This window comes from Megalobrama amblycephala, linkage group LG6 (genome assembly GCF_018812025.1).
Source record: "Megalobrama amblycephala isolate DHTTF-2021 linkage group LG6, ASM1881202v1, whole genome shotgun sequence".
Lineage (NCBI taxonomy): Eukaryota > Metazoa > Chordata > Actinopteri > Cypriniformes > Xenocyprididae > Megalobrama > Megalobrama amblycephala.
In genome coordinates this window covers 24,641,372-24,661,592 of record NC_063049.1, presented here as the reverse complement: position 1 = coordinate 24,661,592, position 20,221 = coordinate 24,641,372, and the positions used below count along the sequence as shown (strand labels likewise).

Sequence of the window (20,221 nt, the reverse complement as noted above, 5' to 3'; positions counted from 1 at the left end):
TTGAGATTCACAGACTGATTCTTGATGTCTGTGTGTTTAAATTAAAACTTTTAATCAGAACTTCAAAAAATATATATTTTTGTATTGATAAAGTTGATCTTCTGCTGTAGAATCACAGTGCTGCTGTAATCAATAATGTAAATCTAACTAAGACTGGGCTCTAAATGAGTTCAGTGATTCAGATAAAAAAAATTATTATGTGAAAACATAACCAACACTACCTGATCATCTTTTAACTTTGCTTGTCTGGTTGGTTTTAATGCAGTTAAAACTGCCCAAACAAAATCTAATGTTAAAAAGTCAAGGGTCAAGAGCTCAACTAAAACAAACCCTGACCTCAATGATGGTGGCTTAAAAATTGTGATTTTCTCCTTTGATGATTCTGCTTGTTATCATCAGGTGTCTTCAATAATGGTCAATCATCACTCAATTAAACACTTATTATTATCTCATTAATGCTTCAGTGGGTGGAATAAAAATATGGCAGGACTTTTACTCTCTGACCCCTGGACTTCCCACCTCTGGTCCTATCCTAACAAACCATGCATCAATGGAAAGCTTATTCAACTTTTACATGATATAAACAATTTCAAAAAAATTCCTCTTATGACTGGTTTTGTGGTCCAGGATCACATATGCCTCTGGTCTTAAAGCTTTTTAGATGGATGCTGAGGCTTTTTAGGTCAGGATCTGTGATCTCTGACCCAGTTCATTTGCTGTCTTCCATGGCTGCAATACGCTGGGTTTTCCACCAACTGGCAACCTTGGGTGTTGAAATACTATTGGGTAAATCGGCAGTGGGTGGGATTGCACGGACAAAAAAAAAAAAAAAAAAATCCGACATGGAACACACTTTTCAAAGTAGAATAGCTCACTGTTGCATTGTTTTTCTGAGAAAAAAGTATGTGAACTTAAATGTTTCCTGCAAATTTATGGTATTTTTTTATGCTTTGGTATGGTCAAAAAATTACATACAACACCTTACAGCAAGTTTTATGTTTGGAATTATATGAGGGACATGAGGTAAATGACAAGTGTCAAAATTGGGTGAACTATGTGTATTCTGTGATATGTTTTTCCAAGCTCAAAGTGAATGATGTCCTTGTTAAAGACAATACATACAGTACTTTCTCCTAAAAGCCAAACTTATCTCAATCTACCCCTCTGAGTCCAGCAGGGCAATGCTTTGAGATGAAGGGTGAAGGCCAGATCCTGCTGCGCTTCAGCAGGGGGCTTGGTCTTTGCACAGCACTGCAATCATTTCAAAGTGGGTTTTATTGACGAGCACAAGGCTCCATCCATCACCCACTATCTGCTGACAGACTGGCACTGACAGATGACCACCGCTGTCCTCCCCTGAGTGGCCAGCTGGCGTCATGCCAGGAAAGAACCGTATGCTGAAGGTAGGGGAAGAATCTGCGGCCCATCAGAAAAGAGCAGTGGCGAGGAGCGAGACAGATGCTTTTGTGGCTGGTTCTGCAAACCTCGTGGAATCAATTTGTGCTGCTGTCAGCACAGAGACGGGAACTGCAGAGTAATGTGTCTTCACCAGTACTATACTGTGACTTCCTTAAAGTCCACACACAGTTTCTGCCAATCTCATGTTAATCTTGAGTACATATAGAGTAACAATGCATCCTTCCTATCTCCGAAAATCTTTCGTTTGGTCATATTTATAAAAGATAGATACGCTAAACCGAGTCTTTCCGAAAAAAGCCGAAATCCTGGAGGCGTGTCTGGCATCAGTGCCGTGGGCGGAGCTAAAGAGTCACGAGCGCACGCAGCTTCTGCGTAGAGATCGCATGCTAGCTGCGACATCATAAATAAAAAGGAAACAAAAACATTCATGTTGTTTACATTTTATGCACTTGCACGCCGATTGCCAACAAAACACAGACATCTGATGCAGCTTTACTCATCACCCGTGATCTGCAAATCCAGCACCGACCTGGGACTTGTTTATAAAGTATTCATCACCGAATTCCCGGGAACAATCAAACATACGTGCACCACTCCATTGCTGCCCCGGAAAAACAAACCTTATTCACTGTTCTCTTAATGCTGGGTTCTTTGGGAAGCTGAAGAAGGTAATCTTTCCCTCACAACCAAAAACACACTCCTTTGTTTACAGGAGCTGCATCTCATTTCGGAGGCTGCGTCCTCCAGAGGTCGCATTTGAAGGCTGCATACGTCATCAAGTATGTCTTATTTAAGAAAAGTCACCATAATAAAATTGACTGATATTCATTGTGAGGTGTAAAATACTGTAATTTCTTTCTTACATTGAAATCTAATGGTTATTTTTTTTTAAATGAGACTGCCTCAATGATGTATGCAGCCCCTGAATTGGAACAGCCATTGTTGAAAAATCTCTCGGCTTCCGTATCCCGAATGAAGCCCGTTGATGGGCTCGCTCTTGTTCTGGGTGATGTGTGTGTGCACGCTTATCAGGGAGAAGTGCCTATACAAGGAATTCCGCTCTCTTTTGACGTCATACAGGACACACTCGAAAAAAACTCTCAGAATCCTGTACCGAAACCAGAAATTGTGAATTTGGTACAGAAATACTCCGTCATACGTCCAACTCTTGTTTTGAAACTTTTTTAGCATGAGAATGCAACTCTTTAACAGTGTAAATAAGTCAGAATGCATAAAATAGCATTACCCCCTCCCCCCCCAACCCGCCCGCCCCCTTTACTGCACCTGGTAGCATAGTCTTTCCTCTGAGTCTGTAAGGTGTTGAAAAGGGAAAAAAATATATTAAAAATCCAGTGTTTTGTCCTCGGATTCATGTTGGTATCATTTGATTTTGACCTTTGAGTATTAGCCTTTAATGAAACTTTTCTTTGTTTCAGTCTCTGGTTGGTTATACCACTTTGAATTTATGGCCCACAATAAAATATATATTAGAATGAATTTTATTTAAGAAATGGGAGACCTACTGTACAGAGGTGTAGTCATGTCAGGGTTATTTTATTTTATTTTTTTGTATTATTGAATAAATTACAGAATAGATACCGACTCAGTGACGCCTCTGCAGAACTCTGCATAAAACGGTTACACATTTTGTTTGGGTCTATTTCCAGATACATTTATTGGACTAGAAAATCAGTAATAAGATTACTTACAGAAATCAGTTTACATCACCCAACGCATCTATGTCATTCCATTGTTGCCACTATATAGCCAATGATCTCTGTGAAGAACCCAATGGGGCACATCAGATAAACATCATTCTTTTATGATGTTTGTGAAGAAAGCTGAAATTGTTTTGGTGTTTGGTCTCCACAGGGATACCGGGAGAGACTGTTTGCATGCTTACAAAATGAGCAAACCAGTTTGAGTAAGTCTCAGAACCTTAAACAGCTCTCCTTTATCCTCTGAGTAAAAGAGACGCTCTGAAATAACAGATGCTTGGAAATGATTGATGTCATCTGCAACCAGATGTCAATGATCGCATCTCTTCCGTATACAGAGATCCTAGGATGATCTCACAAAACCTGTCATTTCAAAAGAATAAAAGGAATAAAATAAAAATGATTATGCTTACAAATATTTTTAGGATCATTCAAATGTGTTTATTTTTTCGTTGTGACATGTTTATTTTGTACTTAGTTATTTAGGAACTTAAGGTGTAGTCACATACCTTTTTGTACAGTGAAATTCCGCGAGTGAAATACAGTCAACTCAATGGACCGTTGGGTATGCAGAAGGGTTGGGTTCTTGTGTAAGTTTAAGGATTAGTTCACTTTCAAATGAAAATTAGCCCAAGATTTACTCACCCTCAAGCCATCCTAGGTGTATATGACTTTCTTCTTTCTGATAAACATAATCAGAGAAATATGAATAAATATCCTGATGCATCCGAGCTTTATAATGGCAGTGAGTATGAGCTGAAGAAAGTGCCTCCTTCCACATCCATCCATCATAAACGTGTACTCCAATGAAGGCCTTCTGAAGCCAAGCGATGCATTTGTGTAAAAAAAAAAATCTATATTTAAACAAGTTGTGAAGTAAAATACCCACGTACAAGGTGACGTTCTCAGGACCTTGCGCGACGTTCCCTAAAAGTTCTCTAAAGGTGACGAAAATTCCGAAACTTTACAGAACATTCGGGACGTTCCTAAAACGTCCTCTTTTGGTAATAAAAGTGCTGCAGTTCAAGGTTCCTTATATGACTCCACATCGTGACCGTCTCTGAACATTCCGGGAACGTTACTAGGATGACAGGTTATCCCCGCTAGAAATTTTACGTTCCCAGAACATTCTCAGAACGTCCCCACTAGTGTTAAGGACGTTGTCTAGTAACATTCCCAGTACGTTCAGAGACGGTCACAATGTGGAGTTCTTTTAAGGGTTGGGGGACGTTATTTGGTGGACCTTCAGGGAACATTCAGGATGTTCTGGGAATGTTTAGGGGACTATTACTATAGGACGTTCTGTTAACTTCCCAAATGTCCTCTTTGTAACGTTCTCGCGCGACCATAAAATAACCAAAATAGAACGTCCCCCTAAACTCATATCGAGAATGTTATTAAATGACCAACAGAGGACCATGTGGGAATGTTCAGTTAATGTCCCAAATATCTTCTTTGTAACATTCTTATATGACCATAAAATTAACCAAAATGAAATGTCCCCCTAAAGTCATATAAGGAACCTTGAACTGCAGCACTTTCATTACCAAAAGAGGAAGTTTTAGAAACGTCCCGAATGTTCTGTAAAGGATCAGAATTTTCATCACCTTTAGAGAACTTTTCGGGAATGTTGCACAAGGACACGAGAGCGTCACCTTCTGCATGGGTGTTTTGTAGAAAATAATCAAGTTTGAAGTCACTGTTATGGAGGTGAGCGTTTGCTTTAGATGGGCTCTTGATTCTTGAAACTTACAGAATGAACATGGTGACAGTTTTGTTTTTTCCGTAAGTTGAATAGGGAAGGCATTGGACATTTTGAAGAATACAGAAAGTGGAAGCTTGTGCAAGGCAATCATTTGTGTTTATAAAGCATATACAGTTGTATTTTTTTTTTTAAACTGACCAATGGTTTCACCAGATAAGACCCTTATTCCTCGTCTGGTATCGTTTGAAGCTGCACTCAAACTGTAATTTTGACCTTCAACCATCTGGAGGCCATTGAAGTCCACTATAAGGAGAATAATCCTGGAATGTTTTCCTCAAAAACCTTCATTTCAAACCTTCAAGACATGAACATCTTGGATGACATGGGGGTGAGTAAATTATCAGGAAAATTTTATCTGAAAGTGGACTAATCCTTTAACTGTGTTTCCAAAACACACTTGTTACAGCAACAATTGCAAGAGAAATTCTGATCAGACGAAGTTATATAATGATGGTGATTCGATCATCAGGGAGTGTCCTGATTCACTGATCCTCTCCAAAGACTAAACTCTGAGTATATTAACTGTTAGTTTTTTCTTCTTTTTTTAAAAAAATAAAAAATAAATAAATTCATTATACAGAGTTTTGAGCAGTGTCTTTTAGACTCACACAGACATCATGAATCAGCGTATGAACCTCAACAATGGTGACAATAAACAAAAATCTTTTTTGTGACTTTAGTAGCTTGTTTTGTGATACTCAGAGTTAATCTGTTTTTCTGAAAATTTTGTCACCATTGTTGAGGTTCATATGCAGAATCTTGATGTCTGTCTGAGTTTGTGCTGAAATTATTTAGACAGGATCATGCAATGATTAAAACTTTCAAAATATCAAAGCAGGACAGGATTTTAAGCATTATCATAGAACTACAACAACATGAGAGAAATACAATACTCAGAGATCAGTGAATAAGGCCACTACATGATTATGAAATTATCAACAATGAGCAACCAAATATATTTGATCAGATTTTTTTTCTCACAATTTTTTTTTTGTAACATATGTGCTTTAGAATTACAGTTACAACAATTGGAAAAAAATTAAAGTAAAAACGTCAAGGGTCAGGAGCCCAACTAAAGCAAGCGCTTACCTCCTTAACGGTGACATTTATAAATTCTGATAAAACATCAACACCTCATTAAGAAGATTTGAATGAAAGAAATAAAGTCAGAGTGGTTTGTAATAAGTGAAGATGCAGAGATCTAGAGAGATCTGTTAGTGTTTAATGTTCTGTTTCTCTATCTGAGTTTTGTGAGGTTACCATTGTGCTGGAGAGTAGAGCCTGTGCTTCAGTCAGTGATGATCCAGAAACACTGATGATCTGCTGCATATTGCTTTATTTAAAGACAGTAAATAAAGCAATATAAACTGTGTAGTTGCTGATGCAGTGATACAGCAGTTACATTAGTTCATGCTGATGTCAGCTAATGACTTACTGTGAGAGATTTGCATTTTGAAAAAAAGGTTTCATAATAATAATCCAGAATTACCTGTAAAGAGCTTTTTTTTAAAAGACATTCAAGAAAAAATAGTTTTTGTTTGAACAGCCACTTTTGTTAGTCAATTTAACTCTAATTTTCAATTCAATTTTTTGACAAGGGCAGCAGAGACGTTCTGAGAACATTTCCAAATAAAATATGGTTCCCTAAACATTCAGAGAATGTTTTGAATGTTCTGTGAAGGTCCACCAAATAATGTCCTCCAAACCTTAAAAGAACTCCACATCCTGACCAACTCTGAACGTACTGGGAACGTTACTAGGCAACGTCCTTAACACCAGTGGGGACGTTCTGAGAATGTTCTGGGAACGTAAAATTTCTAGCGGGGTAGATAGCTCTGTGAATGTTTATATGGTAGTGGAGTGAATGGGACACTACATCTTATTCAAATTTAAATATCTAAATACAGTTTGCTTTAATAAGATTTCCCTAAGAAATAGGCAAGAATAAACCTGGTGTACTCCATGAATCCTATTCTTTCTGGCAAACAAAGCGCTTGAAGTGGGAAGTAGGAAATTTCCAATGCCATGTCAAGGCAGCATAAGAGGTGTTTCCTTCTTGCATCGCTACACTATGGACAATGGACTTATACTTTGCTCATAAAATTTTGCTAAATTTGTAATAACGTGCACAGACGAATCATGCACAGTGAAGAAAATGTGCTAAACTCTCTTCCAAAGTCAAACACACTGGATCACCTCATCCTGTGTTCACAGTTTTCTGCTCCTACTGACTCTTCTCAAAGTCATTTTAGCGGTTCAGATTTGACCAAGCAGTGTTTACCTTTTTCTTTTTTTGGATGTGACATTAAAGAATGGGTGGGTGGCCATAATTAGTCAGTGATATAGGGTCCCTTTGCCTCCAGAGTATTCACATTAATGAAAGCAGGAGCAGACCAAATGATGTTAAATTACCTCACTAAGCCAATACGGTTTGGAGTTAAATGGAGCTTCTATTATATATTTCGCACAGAGAAAATGAATAGGACAAAAATCAGACCAAGATTCCTATTAAAAAACAACAGTTCATTTGATAAGCGTCAGCTTAGTGGGGCATTTATTTAACAAAATTTTAGTGTATTGTTTAGTTTACTGCCTGATGTCATAAAAGCTGAAACATGCTCTGAAACAAAAATAAAGGACAATTACAACATTGATTTGACTGGAATATCTCTGGCACAAATTTTGCATAGATTCACACCAGAAAAAAGTTAACGCATCTACATAGAAAAGTCTAACAATGTTATTTTAAAGCAAAAACTTTATTCAAACGTTTGTTAATAAGAAAGTTTTATTGTTTAAGAAAGTTATTTTTACACATACCAACACTGCAGTGCAAAAGAAGAACAAGTGACAGAACTGAATTTTTTATAGCGCTACAACTTTCCATCAGGAAACATACTGCAAGCTTTTCTTTCTGTCATTGCAAAACAGAAATTGCTCAGAACCTTTTGTAAGACAAAAGCACTCATAACATGAAACTTTAAAACAGAAGAAAAGGGAGACAGATAACAGAACACCAGCACTGTTCAAAGTATTTTCTCACTAAATAAAGCAACTTTGTCCATCAGAAAATGTGCTTAGTTTCACACATGTGGGATGCTGTGCTATAATGTGAACGTAGTCATGTCTGAAGGGGTTGCAGTTTCTCCGCAGGAACATAACACTGCAGCAATAAAATCTCTAATGATGTCATTTATAAAGTAAAAACTTAACAATAATATTATATAAAAAATGGTATTGAGTTATTTTACACATACCAATTGTGGCAAAACATTGTCACCCTCCAAGCAGAATAAACAACTTGAAATGAGCTTTAAAATAAATAATAAAAAAAGTTTTAAACTATACTTTGCAAAATGAAATTGAGAAACACAAAACAGTTACTCCTTTAAATCACTGTATTATATTAATATTGTGTCTAATAATAGCTCAAACATGAAGAAATTCAAAACTTTATTTTTTATCGTTCTTAATCACATCCATGACACTAAAACCACTCATTCTTTCACACTTTCTGATGAATGTTACAGGGTTAGTTCATCCAAAAATGAAAATTCTGTCATTTATTACTCACCCTCATGTCGTTCTACATCCGTAAGATCTTCAGATTAAATCTGATGGCTCAGTGAGGCCTCAATTGCCAGCAAGATAATTAACACTTTCAGATGCCCAGAAAGCTACTAAAGACATATTTAAAACAGTTCATGTGACTACAGTGGTTCAACCTTAATGTTATGAAGCAACAAGAATACTTTTTGTGCACCAAAAAAACAAAATAATGACTTTATTCAAATATCTAGTGATGGGCGATTTCAAAACACTGCTTCATGAAGCTTCGAAGCTTTACAAATCTTTTGTTTTGAATCAGTGGTTCGGAGCGTGTATCAAACTGCCAAAGTCATGCCCCCAGTGGTGAACCATTGAAATTTCGAAACACTTATGACGTAACGAAGCCTCGTTTACTGAAATCACATGACTTTGTCAGTTTGATACATGCTCCAAACCACTGATTTGAAACAAAAGATTCGAAAGCTAATTCGAAGCTTCATGAAGCAGTGTTTTGAAATCACCCATCACTAGATATTGTTTAATAAAGTCGTTATTTAGTTTTTTTGGCGCACAAAACGTGTTCTCATCACTTAATAACATTAAGGTTGAACCACTGTAGTCACATGAACTGTTTTAAATGTCTTTATTGCTTTCTGGGCATTGAAAGTGTCGATTATCTTGTTGGCAATAGAGGCCTCAATGAGCCATCAGATTTCATCAAAAATACCTTAATTCGTGTTCTGAAGATGAACGAAGGTCTTACAGATGTGGAAAGACATGAGGGTGAGTAATTAATGACAGAATTTTCATTTTTGGGTGAACTAACCCTTTAAAGATTTGGTTTGGTAACTGAAAGATTGCAAGGTTGAACATGTCATGTACTAAGTGTACAGTAAGTCAATTTGTATAATGAGCTACATGATTAATTATGGCTTAGCAGCTCTTTGCACTGGCACCAGCTCATATGTGCTCCAAGCTGACAGGCTAGCACCTGCAGCAGCTGTTGTGGCAGTACTGCTATGCAATTCTGCCCCTACTCACTGCAAGGACAGGTTAATGGAGCTAAGGACCTCTGACATCTCTGGTCATTTCCATTCAGCACTTTTATGATTGAACAGATCAAAGTCATAAGTGCTGACCTGTCCGGCTCCATCGAGTCCATGTAACCGCACAGGTCCCCTTTCTGCTAGCTGCTCTCTCAAGTTTATGAGGGAACAAAACAATAACCCAGATGTCCATTAGACGCCCTGTTACACATGCAGACACCTAAAGCCGGTGTGTCGTATCCAATCTTCAAGCTGAAGAAGCTGGATGCAAAACGTTTGAATAATCTCAATCTACAAATCTGGTTTCTCTCAAGGCTTTTTTTCTCCTCCATTTGTGTCACCTGATGAAGTTTGGGTTCCTTGCCACTGTCGCCTTTGACTTGCTTAGTTGGGGTTTCAAGGACACGTAATATTCAGTAATGTTACTGATTTGACAACACAGACACTATCGCATGAGAAGAAAACTTGAACTGAATTAAGCTGGATGATGACACTATTGTAGAGCTGCTTTATCCCTGAATCAAATTCATTTCATAATTGACAAATTTTGCAACGTCGATACTGTTACTGAACTGAACTGAATTAACATTAAGATGAATAATGACACTATTGTCATCTATACAGATGCTCACAGCTGAATTGAACTTGCTTCATAATTGACCCTTCGCCAGGAGTTTGATTGACAAGCGATCTAACCAATCAGAATGCCGAATCTGCCATTTTGTCCGACAAAGCAGTCAGGAGTTAGAAGATTACCCTCGGTGGACTTAAACTTGAAAAATGGTGTGTACTGACGTCTTTGCACGTTTTAAACAACATTCCTTCTCATGTTCATTCGTGTTTATTTGATGCTATAATTGGACTACTAGGAAGAGATGATCGGTTTACGAGCCTCTTGAGCTGAGGCGCTACAGCAATCTGTGATGACACATTAAAGAACCACAAAACGGTTTTTATTGTTCGAATTTCTTAAAAAATACTACACAGTTTGAAAGCTGGGACTTTGTTTAATATCATAAGTAACCTGCTCTGTCTTGTCTGTCGACGTGTTGTCAGTGTCCTCTTTGCTCCGCGATGTATTTTACACTGCGTGTGGCGTGACAGCGCCATGGCTTGTCGGACAAAGCAACAGTAGCAGACGGGGGGGTCTTTGCGAAGGGTCATTTGATGAACTTTACAGTTATTAAACTGAACTAACACTGAACTGAGCTGAATAGTTACACTATTGTATTTTTAGAGCTGCTCTACGGCAGAATTTGTCTCATATTTGATTAAGTTTGCATCATTGCTTCTGTTATTTTTTGTTTACTACTGTACTGTAAAGCTGCTTTGAAACAGTCAGTATGAAGCGCTTTATAAATAATGGTGACTTTACTTGACAGATGATTAATGTGTACAGATTATCAGCATGTGTTTCATGGGAATTGAACCCCTGACCTTAGCTTTGTGCTGCCAGTTGAGCTACTGGAACAAAACAGAATATACAATGGTCTTAAAACAACACATATTTAGTTTGGTTTATGCCATTGTAGCCAGCTTATGCTAGTCAGCTTCCTTCATTAGTAGAGCGTGGCTGTCAGAGCAAAGGTGTTGTGGGATTAAAATGAGATGAGTGCGTGATCAGAGAGTCCGTCACTCTCCTGACCGCTGCGTTTCCGCTTGCCTGGATCTCTTAATTGCTTGAAGTCTCGAGACATGCTGCTTTGGTTTAGCCACGTCTCCGCACATTAGAGCCGCACAACTGAATCCAAACATGCCGTCTGCTCGTTCCATCCACCGTCTGTTCTTGGAACGAAAGTGACTCACCTTGATGAGATTCAGCCAAGTAGAGTCCCCATCCAAACATGCTCACTGATTATCATCAAGCTCCATTATGTTTCATTGGACTTTGCTATTGATTTGCTCAAAGTGTGGGTTTCACGTGCACCTTCTCATTCAGCGGGCTATCACAGTCAGGGCTGGAGCGAGATGGCTGGTAATGCCTCTGTGACCATGTTGCGCACATCCCTGCCAGCCATCTGCTGCTTTCTGCAATCATGTATCCTTAAATTAACTGCAGAGAAATCTCTACAGCTTATCAAAAACAGTCACTTGTAAACTTGCATGAGGCAATTACATGTTTGGTTAAGGGCACTGTAAAATGTGAAAATCAGAAATGAGATCATTTTAAAAAGTTACTTACATTGCTTTTAATATTTAATATTAAAGGGTTAGTTCACCCAAAAATGAAAATTCTGGGTGATTCTGAAAATCCGATGGCTCAGTGAGGCCTGCATTGCCAGCAAGACAATTAACACTTTCAGATGCCCAGAAAGCTACTAAAGACGTATTTAAAACAGTTCATGTGACTACAGTGGTTCAACCTTAATGTTATGAAGCGACAAGAATACTTTTTGTGCACCCAAAAAACAAATAACGACTTTATTCAACAATATCTAGTGATGGGCGATTTCAAAACACTGCTTCATGAAGCGTCGAAGCTTTACGAATCTTGTGGTTCGAATCAGTGGTTCAATCAGTGTGTATCAAACTGCCAAAGTCTGATACACAAGAGGTGTGTAAACTTATGAGCACAACTGTAACTGGTGAAACCGAATGCAACCATCCTTTATTTCTGTTTTCTATTTACTTGTATTTTTCATAAGACAAGGGTGCCGTTCATCTGTCGCAGAAGAAGTCCGCTGGGAAACGTCTTGCCGGAAACATGAAAGGGCATACAGAGCATGTGAGGACTGAAAGCTGCAACAGAAAACAAATCAATGGCTATAAAAGTGTCACCTAGATTGACAGTGAGCTCTGTTTACAACAGAGCGTGCGTCATGTGCTCAGGAACAGGAACCATGGTGGAACACAGCGCATGGACGGGGAACAAAGCCAAAATGGATTTTATGAAATTGCTTGTCACTGAATGAAAACACCTGTTTAAGACAATCTTCTCCCAGGATGCCTGTTGCTGCTATTGTCAACACTGAAAAGTAACACTTGAATCGGAGGCTTTTTTTATGTGCTGAAAAGTTGCCGCGACAAGCTTAAATGCTCCTTTTTGGTATTCACCTATGGTGGGATGAAGAAAGGGATCAATGTTCTTTCAATGCCTTGACAGCAGTGCTGAACTTAAAAAGAAACAAACTTCAATATTTCGTTCTTTGAAAGGGGAAAAAGTGAAAAAGTAATACTTTTTTTTTTTAAAGGAGGGGAGGGGGTACCTTGAGATACATTGAAAATGTGGTATTCATGTCCCTAAGGTTCCTTAATCCACTTGAAAACTATTAGACAGACTTTTAATGTGAAAGTATAAACACGGATGAATGCAAATCAATTTCATTTAACATGCACATAATTGCAAATTGTTAGTTTCACACAAATCTAATGATACAATCACAGACTTTGAGATAAATGCTTTATTCTATGTCTGTGAAGACAGAATAAATATATACACACAGAAACTACAAAGTGTAATATTCAATAAATGTATGATATTATTGCACTTTTATACACTATATTATATTATAATTATATTATATTATATTATATTCACAACAATGCAAATGGAAAATTGACCAACAATAAAGTTAAAACATATTTAATATCTATACATACAATAGTATTTATTTTACATTATTATTATTACTATGTTTTTGGAATATATATCCAAAATATTAATTATCATTAAAATTATCATTGTCAAAGTTTTTAAAGCCTAAAAGTAACCCCTATAGACAAAATCTTTCAGATGAGAACAATAATCTATAGGCTTGCATGTAAACCGCAGGTTTTTTGGCTGGTGTACCACACAATATGTTAACAACTGAGTAAACGCATACTGGCTGTGTACGCCCACTCTCAATCCTGATGTCATCTATGAGCTCATGCTTTGAAGGGTGTGGGGCATCGCAGAGCGTGTGCAAAACCAAAAAATATGAGCTCATACATATAGACGCCCATGATGACATGTTTAGTGGAAACAAATAGTTGTTTCCTCAAAGGTCAGACACATGTTCTCTAATGGCTGGTTAACTATGCCAACATTTCAATCATTGTAGCATTTTACAACGGCTTCGTACACGGCTCATCCAATCACAATTTAGAGTCAGAACTATCTGTTTTATAACTGTTATTTTCACGGTTTCTCGTTACATGCTTCAATCCGGGTCAACAACTTGATGACAGAGAGGAGAAGAAGACACGATTCCTTTTTAAAAACATCTTTTTAATAAGGTGCTAAAAATCTTTGACATGTATTGCACATGGACAGGGGCACGTACTGTGCGCCCCTCCTGTGCCACTTATCATTAACATTACAGCGACAGAACAGAGCACAAGCACCGACTGCAGCATGGCACACACATCACAGTGGAGAGGAGGACAGAACAAAGGTCACTGTTAATTAAGGCAATGTTAACAGGTAAAAGTGAGAACCGTTCTGTACAGAAAAACACGGAAAGTGATTCGCATGCAGGCTTTTCCCAGAGGAGAACAGAACTGTGTGTGTCCAAAGTTCTCAGTTGCAAAGCTGTGGAAATGTGAGGGCTGAAAGAATTCAGCGTATCCATGAAATGCTTTTCATATCCACTGATATGATCAGTTCCACTGAAGTTCCACAGTCAATCCTAAATCCAAATCCACCAAATTTCACCTTTCAAAGCAAAGTTACATGCAACTAATGCGACGAAGTAGTCCAGATTCAGATGAGCTCCATTTTTATGGTGATGCTGAAAAATGAAGGAAAGAACTGACCTGTGGGTTCACGGGTCATACGACAGGGAGAGGGAATATTGCACTCGTTGTTGCATGAGGTTATGCCACAAATCACGAAAGGCTACCAAACATGGCAATTATTGCTGGTGAATAGTGTTGTACTGTTCCAGCAGTCGGTAATGCCACGTTTAAACGCTTGGACATAAAAACCATTAACAATCCCTTATTGTCAGTATTAGTGAATTAATCCATAAAATGAGTTAATAAATTACATTTAAATGCTCTTAAAACAATCACTTGCAAAAAAACTCTGTAAAAAGGCTCAAAGGGTTGTGCAACAGACACCCACTGTGCGCATGCTACAGCTAGAGATGAACACAAATGGCTACCTTAACATGAATATAGATCCCTCATCCCATAAACTAGGACCTCAGACTTCTTGAGGTAACATGACACAGAATTGGACCAATCGCTGTAAGGCGATTAGTTAAACCCCACAGTGGAGTGAATAATCCTTTGCATAATATGGGCTGATAAGGAAAACGAGAAGACTTGAGGACCATGGCATATGCCACTTATTGACGGACCTATCACAGGTCAATTAGAGCTTGGATCCCACAGGCTATTTACAAGTGACACTACAGCTCTAAGAGGTCCCTGGTCCACAGACGGCCGTAGCTCCCGTCAGGCGGCTAATTGAGCTTGTCTATAATTATCCATTACACTCCCATTAGATGTGGTGAGAGCACTAGAGAAGTCATCACCATGGGGCACTGCCAAATCCATGAGCAGATCTGCTTGTGCCAGTATCGCTATGCAATAAACGTCCCTTATATGTAAACACATCATTTCCATTGATCGTTAAAAAAACAACAAACAAACAAAAAAACTAAAAAGTAAAATAAAACATATAAAAGGGATGAATCCAGAAGGCAAAACGTCAAGTAGAAAGGTCAACATCTACACTTCTCCTTAGTCGGATCTCAGTTCCTACTGTTAGTTATGATGCTAACACAATGCACTGCCACCACTGCTGATCATATATTTTACAATTACAACATCTTTTCAAACAAACACAGATCCATAAAAGTGAGCAACATGCTGTGTGCCCTTTCTGTGCACTCTGCTGGAATATATTGCCCTTTAAAAGACAAGCCTTCAGTCTTCTTCTGCTGAAAAATGCTCACTTGGTGTGCTCAGACAGAGACAAAGACGTCCAAATAGAGGCGGTCGTACGATTCCCTGAAGAAGAGGAGGAGCAGGAGACTGAAGATGCAGGATCCTGTCAGACACCAGTTCAACCAGGACAGCTCTGAAAAACAAAACAGCAAGGTTGACTGAGGTTAGCGATGACAGTGTTTAGAAAGCCAGATACCACTTGCTTCAATTCATAGAAGAACAGACATGCGTTTATCATATTTTTGGAAATAACTTCCATCAAAAAAATCTGCAGCAGTCACGTACAAGCTCTCCAAGTTGTTTACATTCATTATTGTTGTAATGTTTTGTGCTTTGAGACATGAGGTAGTTTAACACCGTCTCTTGTGACGCTTTGCAGAGAGCAGCTGTGTGTGCGCGCATTCATGTGTTTTGGAGGAGGCGTGGCTTTGGATGGTGATTTGCAGGGAGCGTGTGATCATATGCTTTCAATGCTAGCAGGCTAATGTTAGCATTTCCCAGATCACCTACTGCACTTTTTAAAGGGTTAATTCACCCAAAAATGAAAATAATGTCATTTATTACTCACCCTCATGTCGTTCCACACCCGTAACACAAATTATAATATTTTTGATGAAATCCGATGGCTCAGTGAGGCTTGCATAGACAGCAATGGTACTTCCTTTCTCAAGATCAATAAAGGTACTAAAAAGATATTTAAATCAGTTCATGTGACTACAGAGGTTATACCTTAATAATATAAAGCGACTAGAATATTTTTTGTGCACCAAAAAAACAAAAAAACCGAATTAATGACTTCTTAATATCTAGTGATGGCTAATTTCAAAACACAGCTTCATGAAGCTTCAGAGCCTTACGAATTGAATCAGTGGTTCGGAGTACCAAAGTCACGTGATTTCAGCAGTTTGGCGGTTTGATACATGATCCGAATCACTGATTCGACACAAAAGATTCATAATGCTCTGAAGCAGCGTTTTGAAATTGGCCATCACTAGATTTTGTTAAAAAGTTATTTCGTTTTTTTTGCTGCACAAAACGTATTCTCGTCACTTAATAACATTAAGGTTGAACCACTGTACTCACATGAACTGTTTTAAATGTCTTTAGTAGCTTTCTGGGTATTGAAAGTGTAAATTATCTAGCTGGCAATAGAGGCCTCACTGAGCCATCAGATTTAATCAAAAATATCTTAATTTCTGTTCCGAAGATGAAAGTAGGTCTTATGGGTGTGGAACATGAGGGTGAGTAATTAATGACAGAATTTTCATTTTTGGGTGAACTAACCATTTAAGTATAAGGTAAATTAATGTAATATTGTTTATTCCCCCAGCCAATTAGCTATATAGGTTTTCAAAATCCCTGATGGATAAAATATAGTTTTTGGCTTAAAAAAAAAAATAGTTATATATAATAGAAATGATGCCCCATTTCACTACATTACAGAGCTGCAAGTGGTTACAAACAGCAATTCACATTGACCAAATGCAGTTGGCACTTACAAACTTTGGATATAAAAACAGATATCACAACCCTTCATTTCCTTCTGACCAAACCATATACACGGTCATGCTCCAATAACCAAAGGCAAATAGACTAGAAAAACACAATAAACTAATAATTGTTTGATATACATCAGACTATGTGAGACACAGTTTCCCACAGCCGCTGTTTCCTTTCATTGGGCAGTTAAAGTTACGAGAGGTTTTACATTAAGGTTAAAGTTTAAACCAGCAGCAGAATCACTTCACATGCACTGCACATGAACACTAAGATACTTTTTAAAGGACAACACTGAAAACAGAATGCGAGAGCTGTGCAAACACATTCAGAGTTGACATATACAGCAGCGATTCAATAGATGAAAGCCTCACACCAGCTGCTGTGGCTCTGATAGAGCGCCGGGTTGAATATAACATAAACCAGGTCAAACACACAGACCCTCGAGGACAAAGAAAAGAGCGCAACTTAATTTAATAGAGAAGTGGATTTCAATTTCAAGGCATCCCGTATCCAGATAACAGGTTGATCAATTGCCCCTGAAGTGAGAGCTGCAATCGATGGCAGAAGGTGAAATGCATGCTGGGTCAGCTGCTGAGCCCATTTGGGCTAAATGATATGATTTAGCCATGCAGCACAGTCAACACAACCAGGTACAGCGGAGGATAGAGCCATGTCGACTCGAAGAAATGGGAAGTGGGGATTCTTTCCAAATGCCCCCTCATTAATCAGGCCTTACTAGCCCTTCAGCTGCGTTTGGTATAGAAGCAGGTTAATGGAGTTGTGTTTATCTGGCTATTATGTCTGTGCTGCACGCCCGCCCCAGCCTCATCAATTTAAAAGAGAGAGGTAGCATCACCAGGCAGGACGTCTGCAGCGAATGTTAATGAACAGAGCGGCTTGGCACAGGTAATCCAATCAGACGCCCCCCCAAAAATCTGTGAGTCGTCAACAGTAACCCTTCCAGCGCTAATGAAAGGCAGATCTTTGAACGGAGCGCCCAACCTCTCCCAGAGGCAGCGCCGCTATGGTGAATACAAAGAAGTTGGGTTAAAGGATTCGATTTCTCCCTCCTTCTCTCGCAATAATGGGAGCACAGCAATTATATCCTGCCTGTCAGTTTACACAGCAGTCAAACTGTTATGTCATATTTCCTTCCTCTTAATACCTGACAGCAGAATGCAGAGATGTTGTTATTAAGGGTGCAATTTAGCCTGTCTCTTTTCTGCCATCGTCTCAGGGGCTGTAATGTGCTGAAAAGGCCACGGTGGAATGACAGCGTAAACAGGCCACTCACCGTGACACTCACAATCTCTTACACACGGAGCGCTGGGACAAAAGCGAGGACAAGGAGGGAGGGATGCGAGGAAACATCCTACAGCCGCTGTCTTACGCGTGACCAGGAGACCCAATGTCTTCTCACTCACCCACAGGGCTCCTCACTTCCTGTCAGCCAAGCTGGGGTGTCTGAGATGGTCCTCTTATTGGTGTAATTATTCTTAATCGCTCCCCATTCAGCTGGCAGACTGATGGCATATTTCAGCTCAGTTTAATGTCTCGCTCTTGCCCCAAGCAGCATCAAGAGAGGCTGACTGACAGTTTGTAGGCTCTGTTTTCTCCTTATAAGATTAAACCAGGCCTATATTTTGCAATTCTGAGTTTGATTTGTTTACCTGGTTTGGCGTGGCAACAAGCTGTGATTCTAAATATACAAATGTTAAAGCTGCTGTCTGTAACATTTTTTGGTTAAAAATGATCCAAAATCAATTATTGAGCAAGTACATAACCAATCAGTGTTTAAAACCATCTCCTTACCTTCTCCTCAGCCCCATTCACAACGGTAAGCTTGTAATAATGTTTTCTAATTTGAGGCTTTCGGGTAAGTTTCCGCAGGAAATACGAGTTTGTCTTTGCGTCATTACATGTCTATATACATAAAGGAGTCCCGGCTAGTAGGCTATATCACGTGCGGATGCTGGATGGGTAAAATGAATTTATTCCTGTCATAAGATGTTTATGATATATAGATGTATTTATATATATATATATATATATATATATATATATATATATATATATATATATATATGCTGTTTGTGGAGTTGTTTAATCAGATCTTGAGAGTTTTAATGCCTTTTATCTTCAGTTGATTTCATCTAAGGCTGTGGCTGGAAGTCATTTGTAGATAGTGTTTCTCTTCAGTGATTCTGCTTGTTAACAGCAGGTGTTCATCACTAATGCTCAATCATAACTTAATTATCTCATTAACTTTAACTCTGGGGATTTTGCTGTGTATATAGTAGAGATTATAATTACAATTATTACTGTTTTTAAAGATTAACTAAGTGACAACAAAGTCTAAAGCTAAATTAAGGGAATTAGCATGCACAATTAAATAATATGCAAAAATATCCAATAAATATCCCTTCATAAACCATATGGTATACAATATGCATTATAACACATATATTTCATCCCTACTTGATCGAAAAAATTACACATCTCAGCTTTAAGTCAGGTTTAAGCATGATGTGAAAAGCTCTATAGGAAACTTGCTTTTACTGAAGGTTTACCTTCACAGGCAATTGAACGTGCTAAATCAAATGCTGCAAAAAGAGTTTAGAGCAGCCATACCCCATCAGGAAGTACACACTCTACAAAAGGTTACTGGACCCTTAATTTTATTATTGCTATTTGACAGACGGGCCACCCTCAAACAGTAGGTGACATGGCCTTTTCTAAGCCACACAATCAAAAAAGGCTGAATGTTCAATCTTTACCAGCTATTCACAGCTTTCGGATTTAAGGGTGAATGAACCAACCTTGCCAATTTAAATAGCCAGCTGGGAAGGACAGCAACGGTAACTCAATGAAGCACATCCCTTTCACTTCATTTTAAAGTAAATACAAAGAAATTGTAAGACATTTGTGAATGTATCATCGGTCACAAGCAGGTGCGATTCTTAAAAGCACATCAATACAACCTTGGGTGGCTGAAAAAAGGAGGATCTGGAAAATAAAAGAACATCGAGGCAGGCTTAATATAAGGGAAACAGGCGATTTTCAATGCACACTGGTAACGAATCTACACCATAATTCAAATCTATATTAGCAATGAAATGGAAAGAACAGGGTAATTACAACAAGGCAAACAACAGAACTCTGTCAAAGCCTTAATCAGGACTCAAGCTTCTTTTGAAGGCCGTGAGTCCCGTGACATGCCAAGCCGACGTCAAAGAACTAGCGGCATTGAAAGCTGACTTCGTTATCGCCTCGCATCAGCTGCGTCTGGGCCAAAACTGCACTTGAAGACACTGCATAGAGAACTATAACTGACTGCCAACTAGCAT

The 20,221-nt window shown here is 38.5% G+C and overlaps 1 protein-coding gene across 1 annotated transcript in view; it reads right to left on the bottom strand.

Annotated features, from left to right (window-relative positions):
* Window positions 1-13,686: 13,686 nt before the first annotated feature.
* slc49a4 (solute carrier family 49 member 4) overlaps window positions 13,687-20,221 on the bottom strand; it is a 56,120-nt gene continuing 49,585 nt past the window's right edge. Inside the window, exon 9 of the mRNA XM_048193526.1 lies at window positions 13,687-15,507. Within this exon, the coding sequence (XP_048049483.1) occupies window positions 15,392-15,507 (116 nt within the window). The 3' untranslated portion in view covers window positions 13,687-15,391. The remainder of the gene's footprint in view (window positions 15,508-20,221) is intronic.